This window comes from Neomonachus schauinslandi, chromosome 1 (assembly GCF_002201575.2).
Source record: "Neomonachus schauinslandi chromosome 1, ASM220157v2, whole genome shotgun sequence".
Taxonomy (NCBI): Eukaryota; Metazoa; Chordata; class Mammalia; order Carnivora; family Phocidae; genus Neomonachus; species Neomonachus schauinslandi.
Window position 1 is genome coordinate 144708723 of NC_058403.1, and position 10341 is coordinate 144719063.

Here is a 10341-nt window from a genome sequence, read left to right on the forward strand (position 1 = left end):
TATTTTCACAGAGACTTAAGGGACATAAACACAATGCAGTGTATGAATCTTATTTGGATCCTGAGTTAGAGAAATCAACAAAAAGACATTCTATGATAATTGACGGGGCTCAGGACATGCTACTCCAAACTATGGCACGTTGGCTTATTGAATATTTCAAGCTGAAGAATCTGAGAAATGGCACATGCTGGAAGGACTTTCTGACCTCCCATGAAGCAGGTCATAAGACCCTCATGTGAGGGGTGCCCCCCCCCTATACTCAGAAGAAAGGAGCATCCTTATCTCTTAAAATGGAGCAACACTGAGAATTTGAATGAAAAGACCATGTTAAGTTTCCCCAATTTACTACACTTCGCTCATATCCTTCTGTCTGTTTTCCACTTTTCATCTAATCTCATATAAAAATACTCAGGTTTAACTGTTTCTTTGGGTCTTCATTTCTTTATGAAGGCCTCCCATGTCACATAAAACTTTCTTTTGTTAATCTGTCTTTTGGTATAGAGCCCCAGCCAAGAACCTTAACAAGACAGGAGGAAGAAGGTATTTTACAAAAGTATTTGAAAAGATATTAGTAGATGACATTAAGTAATAATTAAGAATTACTACTGATTTTGTTAACAATGATAATGGTGTTGTTACATATATTTTTAAGTCCTTACAGTTTTTCCGGAAGACCAAATGGAACACTTATCTTATGAAAATCTCTATACCTCAATATGAGTGTTCTGTGGAAAGGCAAGCTTTATTTCAAAGCAACCTGAAAACAATGGTTAGGTCCATGACTACAACTGGTAGGGGGGGAGCACACAGTTACACGTCCATTTGGCAGCGCCTCAGTTAGGAGGCTCGCCAATTGCTATTGATTGCCCACCACCTAATCAGTTTCATCTTCATGTTGAAACTGAAAAGGTAGAATTGAAGATGCCCATGATATCTCTATAATCCAAACATGCCCATTTCAGAAAAGAGAACATCTGGAGTCAACTTAATCTGCTTAATTATTAAAATAAATATTTACACTGAGAATATAGTTCATTTAGTAGCTTTCTTCACATTTTCACATTTTTAAAAGAGCCACAAGGGTTCATCCATGTTTTAAGCAGTTGAGTTGGTAAAGATCCTGTCTTTACTTCATAGGACATGGATTACACTCAATTACTCCTCATGACAAACTGAAAGATTATTCCATTGCTTTTGAAGCACTGGTTGGGTTGGCATCTGCGATGGTAGCCAAATAAATGAGATTTCTGTGTAACACATGCTGGTACCTATGGGTGAAAAAGAGGCAAAAATTAGAGGCTTTGTTTTGCTGAACATGAACAAAAGACTGGGAAGGAATTTACCCACTCTACTGGAATGGCTCATCTATTGATTGGATGATTCAACATCATCAACCTCCTTGATTAACACCAATGAAAATATATCTAGAATCTATCTGTTCTCACTTACCACTTTCATAGCTACCTCTCTGGGTCAAGCCACTATCCTTGTGTACACTGTTGTATTGGGCCAGTCTCCTAACTGGTCTCCCTGCTTTACCTTTGCACTCCTACTCTATTCCCCACATAGCAACCCAAGTGATTATTGTACAGTTTAAGTCAAGACTTGCCATACCTCTGATTAAAACCCTCCAAGGGCTCCCCTCTCATTCTGAGTAAAGCTGAACCCTTCTAGCCCTTCTGGCGGCCTACAAAGCTCTACATGATTTGGGCCTCTAGTTATCTCTCTGACCTCAGCTCCTACCACTTTCCCTTCACTCTCTGAGTTCTGGCTGCAGTGTCCCCTTTGCTGTGACTTGAAGATAACCAGTGTGCTCTAGCCTAGGGGGTTCTTCCACCTGATGCTGTCTCTGCCTTATATATTTATGTAGCTGGCTCCCTCACCTCTGGTGAGGACATCTGAGTAGATGTCCCACCAGAGATACCCTGTGTAAAACAGCACCCCTTCCTGCCAATTAGCCTGCTTTATTCTTACTCAGAGCACTTATTAGTATGTGCCTAATTGTATGATTTCCTCCCTCTAGATTCTAGACTCTAGGATGTAAAGTCCATAAAAGCAGAGCTGGTACCTGATTTGATAAAAAGCAGAGCTGGTTTTGGTACTGATTCCCCAGTAGCTGAAACAGTGTCTGGTACTCAGTAGTAGTTATAAAATATTTGTGGAACAAAGTTAAAGAAGGAACAAGGCACTTCTATGGTATCAATATGAGCTTACGAGAGTAGTGATTCTCAATCAGGGGGTAAAATTCTCTACCGAGGAAGACAAATCAGACTGGGGGGGGTGGGCAGGAAGCCCACCGGAAATTTTGGTAACTTTCTTACCCATAGGTTGAGAATCACTACACCAAAAGGAATGTTTTGCAACTGTTTTCCATATAGAAAAATGAGAGTTTACTATGAACTGCAAAAAAGCAAATTACCAGATGCCAGAACCAAATGTAAAGACTTACCCAAAGATGGATATCTCTACTATTTCATTGACCTGTTCAGTGAGGAACTATAGGTGATTTTTTTTGGGAGATGGGAAAAGGATGGTTTTCTTAAAGATGTCTTCAGTAAGAATGAAATAATGTATTTTTCTATAATAAATGGAGGATAATTCCTGGACTACATTTAGAAAAGAGACCATTTTCAAGATACGTTCGTTAGATCACTCCTTTCTGCCCGTGGACACTGCCGAGTAAGCATCGTTAAAGTCTCCCCTCCCACCGCCGTCATGTCTAAGTCAGAGTCTCCCAAAGAGCCTGAACAGCTGCAGAAGCTCTTCATCAGAGGTTTGAGCTTTGAAACAACCGATGAGAGTCTGAGGAGCCATTATGAGCAATGGGGAACACTTACGGACTGTGTGGTAATGAGAGATCCAAACACCAAGCGCTCCAGAGGCTCTGGGTTTGTCACATATGCCACTGTGGAGGAGGTGGACGCAGCCATGAATGCAAGGCCACACAAGGTGAATGGAAGAGTTGTGGAACCAAAGAGGGCTGTCTCAAGAGAAGATTCTCAAAAGACCTGGTGCCCACTTAACTGTGAAAAAGATTTTTGTCGGTGGCATTAAAGAAGACACTGAAGAACATCATCTAAGAGATTATTTTGAACAGTATGGGAAAATTGAAGTGATCGAGATGACTGACTGAGGCAGTGGCAAAAAGAGGTTTTGCTTTTGTAACATTTGATGACCATTACTCTGTAGACAAGATGGTCATTCAAAAATACCATACTGTGAATGGCCACAACTGTGAAGTAAGGAAAGCCCTATCTAAGCAAGAGATGGCTAGTGCTTCATCCAGCCAAAGAAGTCAAAGTGGTTCTGGAAACCTTGGTGGTGGTTTTGGTGGGAATGACAACTTTGGTCATGAAGGGAACTTCAGTGGTCGAGGTGGCTTTGGTGGCAGTCGAGGTGGTGGTGGATATGGTGGCAGTGGGGATGGCTATAACGGATTTGGTAATGATGGAAGCAACTTTGGAGGTGGCGGAAGCTGTAATGATTTTGGCAATTACAACAATCAATCCTCAAATTTTGGACCCATGAAAGGAGGAAATTTTGGAGGCAGAAGCTCTGGCCCCTGTGGTGGTGGAGGCCAATACTTTGCCAAACCACGAAACCAAGGTGGCTATGGTTGTTCCAGCAGCAGCAGTAGCTAGGGCAGTGGCAGAAGGTTTTAATTACTGCCAGGAAACAAAGCTTAGCAGGAGAGGAGAGTCAGAGAAGTGACAGGGAAGCTACAGGTTACAAAAGATTTGTGAACTCAGCCAAGCACAGTGGGGGCAGGGCCTAGCTGCTACAAAGAAGACATGTTTTAGACAATACTCATGTGTATGGGCAAAAAACTCGAGAACTGTATTTGTGACTAATTGTATAACAGGTTATTTTAGTTTCTGTTCTATGGAAAGTGTAAAGCATTCCAACAAAGGGTTTTAATGTAGATTTTTTTTTTTTTTTGCACCCATGCTGTTGATTGCTAAATGTAATAGTCTGATTGTGACACCAAATAAATGTGTCTTTTTTTAAATGTGCTGTGTAAAGTTAGTCTACTCTGAAGCCATCTTGGTATACTACCCCAACAGTGTGAAGTTAGAATTCCTTCAGGGTGATGCCAGGTTCCATTCGAAATTGATTTGCAACCTGCTTGGGCACAGAAGCCATTGTCTCCACAAACCTTGGTGTAGTTGAACTGACAGTTAATGTGTTGTGACCTGGAGTTCACCATTAAAAGGGTCACCCAAGCAAAGTCCTGGAGTTTATTTGGTTATTAATATGATTGTTGGCACATCCTATGCAATATATCTAAATTGAATTATGGTATCATATAAAATTATAGATGGGATTAAAGCTTGTGTATCATCCATTATCATGTGTAATCAATAAACAATTTAGTATTCTCTTAAAAAAAAAAAAGAGACTATTTTCTTTAATTTTGGTATATAGCTAGAAAGCACATTCAATTACTGTGCAGAAGTTGCCTTTGGCCTAACTTGTAAGTCTTATTGGTCCCTCCCTGCGTGCATTACAGACTGACTGCAAGTTAGAAAATGAAGGGGGCGGAGCGCTCAGCTCAGGTCTTGATCTTAGGGTGGTGAATTCAAGACCCGCGTTGGGCTCCATGCTGGGCGTGGAGCCTACTTAAAAAAAAAAAAAAAAAAGGAACTTAGCAGTCAAATGGTCTAACGCCCCTCAGAAAAAGGATAAGCTGGGGATCCATGAGGAGAAAGGGGCCAGAGCTCACATCTCCTGAGACTAGTTTTTCATGTGCTCCCTTCCCCATCCCTGTTGTCATCAGCTGACCTGTCTACGTGAAGGAGGTCTGCAATGAGCATTATTCAAATTTTGAAGAGGGTGCCACGTCTGACTCCAGGCTTCACAATGTGCTGTCTGTGTAGTCCTGGGCAGGTAAGCAACCTCTGAGAATCATCGGCGATCAATTATCCAAGACTCCTAGTTCAGGACAGCTGCTGTATCACCACAATGGTTTCACCCTACACTCAGAAGTCGGGGGGTGGAGCGGGTACTTACTGGACGCACTCATTCGCCCGGCCTTTGTTCTGATACTCCACGATACAGCGGATGAGCTGGTCATTCTCCTCCAAGAGCTGAAAGACCAAAGAAAGGGTCAGTGCAGCGCGTTATCCGGACGGCCGGGAACACTGACCACCAACTCTCTCCAATGCCGGGCTGTCCTGCCCCGGTGCCTTTGACAACTTTGTTCCCATCTCACTCCATACCCTTGTAAGCCATGCCCCTACGCACACCACAAGCCTCAGCTGGGATGCCGCTCATTCCAGGAAGCTTCCCGCACCCGCAGCCCTTGGGATCTCAACTAAGGAACGTCTCTCGGCCCGAGTTAGCGCTCACCCGCTGGATCGTCTCCTGATTGACTTCCGCCTTGCCTTTCAGCCAGTCCGGTACGAAGGCCACCGACATCCCGGAAAGCCAGGTTGGACCCTGGCCTCAGGGCCTGCGGACCCCCGCGCCTCTAGACCGGAGCCAACCAGCAGGTCCGGACGCACTACGGCCGCAGCAGGGACCTCGATAGGTGGGGCCTATGCTCTCGACGTTGATTGGGTCCTCCCGTTGACGGGGAACAGGCGGAACGTCATTTGTGATTGGGCGCGCAAGAGCGAAGCTCAGCGCGCCGGCCTCGGGCCCGCCCCTCGGCTGTTTGCCCCTCCTTTGCATTTGCGCAGTCTGGAGGCTAGCCTCGGGGGGCGGGGGCGGGGGCCGGCTCCTCGCCTCTTAGGCACCGTGTCCTGTCAGTTTGTGGGAGTACCTTGCCCAGGGTCACACGGAAATCGTGGCTGGAACCCAGATCTCTGGCTCCAAGTCCACTCCTCCCTCTTTCGACATCACTCTGGTGCATCCAGATCTGCGTCTGGAGCGTGAACCCTAGCCTTTGCCTTCAGCCAAGCCAAACCCTGCAGGGCCTAGGAAAACACTGGTGTTTGCTTCACTCTTGGCTGAGGGAGAAATTCGCACATATGCCTATTTTTCCTTTGGGTGGTAATAATGCTTATTAGGCTTACAACCCTAAAAAACACTATTATTTTCTCCATTTTACAGGTGAAGTCACCTGCCTAAGATCTCACAGCTACCAAGGGCAAAGTGGGTATCTGTCCACAGGCAGTATGACTTTATTTTTTTATTTTAGATTTTATTTATTTATTTGACAGAGAGATAGCGAGAACAGGAACACAAGCAGGGGGAGTGGGAGTGGGAGAAGCAGGCTTCCCGCGGAGCAGGGAGCCCGATGTGGGGCTCGATCCCAGGACCCTGGGATCATGACCTGAGCCGAAGGCAGACGCTCAACGACTGAGCCACCCAAGCGCCCCGGCAGTATGGCTTTAGAACCCTTGTTCTTAACTACTACCCCATACTGCCCATGCACCATACTGCAGAGGTGGTTTGGTGCACGATAAAAGAAGGAAGCTGGGCCCACCCGCCTGGACCACATATGCTGCTGGCAACCCTGAAACTCAGAAGTGGTTGTCTTCTCTCTTGTTCAGCCCATCCACTGTGGACATGGGGACAAGACTGGTTTTCCCTGCAACACAGAGTGAGCAGTAGCCGCATCATTTAGGAGGAAGATCTTGGAAGCCTTTACTCAAAAGGGGTCTGGGGCAATTCTGCCTCATAGAGCTTCATTTCCCTGAGCAGGCTCATCTGCTTTTGCTGGGCTCTCCCTCCACAGTCCCCTTATTCAACCCTGAGAGGAGGCAGCTTTCATCCCATTTCGCAGAGGGATAAACCCAGTGAGGAAAGTGGGGCAACATACCTTTAGGGCTTCCTGGTTCCCAGCCTGTACTATTAACCACACACTGGGATCCCTCCCCAGTCAAAGTCCCCAGAGGTTCTGCAGAAAACAGAGTGGGCAGAGAAGGAACCATCAGGAGCAGAGTGCAGGCCTTGCTTTGTCCTATGCAGCTCTATTGTTGTTTAGACAAATGGTAATGACAGTAACAGAGATGGTGTTAAGCTGAGGCACAGTGGACCAACCTGGTCCAGCATACAGAGAAAACCCTCCAGGAGAGTAGATGTTTCAGTATGAAGAGGAAGTTACCCAGGTGACAGGTATCCAGAGCCTGGACTCTCCCCTAGGAAAAATCAGAGCCATAGATGGTTTTAGGCAAAAGAGAAATGAAGTCAGAGATGCATTTTAGAGTTTTCCTGGCTATAATATAGTGAAAGGTAGGGCAGGCAGACAAGAAGAAGAAGAAAAAAAAACATGGAGAGGGCTACTTGCTGCAGGTATGCTGGCCAGAAATGGTGAGAGCAGTGAAAAAAGAAATCTGTGCATTTGAAAGACATTAGGAATAGACTTGGCGGGCCTTAGTGAATTAAGGGGCGGCAGCGGGGGGAGAGGAGTAATTAGGGATGACTTCTGGTGTCCTGGCTTAGGCAGCTGAGAGACTGGTGATGCCATTTATGGAGACAGGGAATAGTGAAGGAGAAACTGACTGGAAGTGAGAATGATAAAGTCAGCCGTGGACATGTGCATGCAAGGTGATGTCAAACGGACATGTTGAAGTTTGTGGCTACTTGGGTCTGGAGCTCAGGGTCAAGGGCTGGGTTGGTAATCTAAGCTTTGAGAAGCACCTCTTGTGGAAACTGACTGGAACCTCGCAGTGGATAAGGCTGCCCAAGGAGAGTGAGTTGGTTTCTCTCATGGCCAAGAAAAAGAAAGTACAAAGGAGAATGGGGGGTGGGGAGACTAGAGATATAAGAGGAAATCCAGGAGAGGGGGGCAGTCATATAAGAAATAAGAGAAAGCAAGATAGTACAGCGGATACAAAGGCTGTTGAAAGGTCAATCTAGGTAGAGAATAGATCTTTGATGTCCTTAATGAAGGAAATTTCAGTGATGTGTCGAGGCAGCAGTGAGAATTGCCAGGGACAGTGAAATACAGGAAAGTTGAAGCAAACGGAACCTTTAGAGCAGGCCACTTTCCCCAAGAAGTTTGGCTGTAAACGGGGAAAGGGAACGAAGGTGGTAGTTGGAGGGACAGAAGTTGGTGGGAGCTGAAGGCTATCACTTTAATGGTTGCTCTTTCCTCAGTGAAGGAGGCACGTGGGAGAGCGAGGGGGATGTTGAAGAGTGGAAGATCTGGGGAGCATGAGGGAAATTTTTAGGTTGGTGTTAGGGAGAACTGGAGAGAGGCAAACATAGGACTGCTGGACAGTGTTGAGGACCTGGTGGAGGCGGGCAATGTACATACATAGCACTGACCTGTGTCGTTTTGAGATTTTTTTCCAGCAAGACTTATAGCTCAGGAACAGATTTAGAGAAGCCAGAAGATTGGATTTTTTTTTTTTCCCCAGAGTTGGAGCGCTGCCAGGCAGATGTGACAGAAGAATAACCACACAATGGAGGTAAGCATATTGGGAAGAAGGTGATGGAAGTGATAGACCTTGGACTTCCAGCTGATGGGGAAGGAAATAAAGATTGGAGAGAGGTGATACATAGAACAAAGTAAAAGGCCAAGTGGACTGGAGGTTTCTGCAGGCCAGAGAACAATGGGCAGACTTCTGAGAACAGCCCAGGAGCAGTCAGAGATCAGGTGTCTGCATTTACAACTTCGGACTTGGAGCTCTTCTGCGGTGATACAGTAGTCCAGGGTGTGACCTTGGAAGTAGAGGGATGAAGAAGCCTGGAAGAGAAACCCTCTGGAGTCAGAATGGCCAGTGATTAGAGAGGAGGGCTAGTACTTCAGACATCACATCTCACCATCTCTAGCCCAATCCACTGTGGTGCCTGAGCCACTCTAGCTGCACCAGTCAGAGGCACCAAGCCCTATTATAAAGCACTCACATTGCAGGTTCTGAGATCCTGAGGCTCCACATTCAAAAGCTCTGGGTTTTTGTGGGTCTGGTGCCAATTTTTCCTTCCCCATCCAAGCCAGAGCCTTGCTTTCATGACTTGTGAGAAGAACCTGTCTTCATTCACTTGTGAATGCACTTTGAGAAGGGAATCCTAGCCTCTTTCCTGGCCCATACAGTGAAGGGGTTTCAATCTCCTTTATCAATCAAATCCCATTGATTTTATCCTTTGTGCCTTTTATGACCTAGCTTCATGATCATTCATCACACAGGCCAACCCTGACTTAGTGTGGGAGGGGACTACACAAGGGTGTGAATACCAGGAGGCGGGGATCCCTGGAGGTCGTCTTGGACTCTGTCATAAGTCTCTTCTGTTTTCATTTTGCAATTTTTCTCTGGCTATGTAAAGCTTGCTTCAATTTCCACCCATGTGGTAATGACTTTCAAAAGTCTATGTCCAGCCCAGACCGGTACATGCAATGTATATTCATGTATACATTATATATTCAACTGCCTACATTGACATCCCAACCAGAAATCTCAAAGGTGCCTCTAATTCAGTTTGTCTAAGATGGAACTAGTGATCATTCTTCTTTCCAAAATCAGATCCTCTTCCAGTGTTCTTTATATCTATGAATCCCTCCACTAGCTACCCATTCACTCAAGGCTGAAGAGTGGCATTACCCTTGAAGCTCCTTTGTCGCCCCTTCACATCCAAATCATCACCAAGTCTTGTTGATTTTGCTCCTGTGAGTCTCTGAAGACTGCCCAGTTCTCTTCCTCCTCACCATGGCTCCAGTCCAAGCCCACGCTCTAGCATTATCCTCTTATGCCCAGATGGCCTCATTGGCTTCCCAGCTGGTCCTGTCAGAGCTTCCATGAGCCTTCTTCATTTTGATCTTAACTACAGCAGCCAAAGTGATTTTACAAAATGCAAGTTTGATCAGTTTGCCATTGTCCTAAACTTTCTACCGTGGCCTACAGGATCCTACATGTCTTAGCTACAGGTCTTAGCTCTTCTCTCCAGTGGCTCTCACCCTATTCCTTACTCTCTAAACTCTTGAGTTTTTTTCTTTCATGCCTTTTTTTTTTTTTTTGGGTGGTAACATATATATAACATAACATTTACCATTTTAACCATTTTAATTTTATTTCTTAAAGATTTTATTTTTATTTTTTTAAAGATTTTATTTATTTGAGAGAGAGTGAGGGAGGGAGAGCACGAATGGGAGGGAGGGGAAGAGGGAGAAGCAGACTCCCTGCTGGGCAGGGAGTCCGACCCTGGTATCCTTTCCAGGACCCTGGGATCATGACCTGAGCTGAAAGCAGATGCTTAACTGACTGAGCCACCCAGACGCTCCCATTTTAACCATTTTTAAATGTACACTTCTGCGACATTTAAAATTTTACATTGTTGTGCAGCCATCCCTACCATTCAGTTTTCAGAACTTTCTCATCTTCCCCAACTGAAATTCTGTGCCTGTTAAACACTAGCTTCTCATGTACTACCCTGTTTCTTTTCATCCCTCCAAGG

The 10341-nt window shown here is 45.4% G+C and overlaps 1 protein-coding gene across 1 annotated transcript; it reads right to left on the reverse strand.

Moving 5' to 3' along the window:
* Positions 1-503: 503 nt before the first annotated feature.
* SS18L2 (SS18 like 2) lies at positions 504-5526 on the reverse strand. Its single transcript, XM_021678852.2, has 3 exons — positions 5350-5526; positions 5011-5087; positions 504-1268 (listed from the first exon to the last, which is right to left on the reverse strand). The coding sequence occupies exons 1-3, from the start codon at positions 5416-5418 to the stop codon at positions 1181-1183; spliced, it is 234 nt and encodes a 77-aa protein (XP_021534527.1). The 5' UTR covers positions 5419-5526; the 3' UTR covers positions 504-1180.
* Between the last annotated feature and the right edge of the window lie 4815 nt (positions 5527-10341).

Bases quoted from the DNA above. Each gene is read 5' to 3' on its own strand.
- SS18L2 (XM_021678852.2), bottom strand. From the start codon at position 5,418: ATGTCGGTGGCCTTCGTACCGGACTGGCTGAAAGGCAAGGCGGAAGTC. The intron at 5,088-5,349 runs GTGAGCGCTAAC...TTGGTCTTTCAG, and splicing joins ATCAGGAGACGATCCAGCGG to CTCTTGGAGGAGAATGACCA. The intron at 1,269-5,010 runs GTAAGTACCCGC...TTTCACCCATAG, and splicing joins CGGGCGAATGAGTGCGTCCA to GTACCAGCATGTGTTACACA.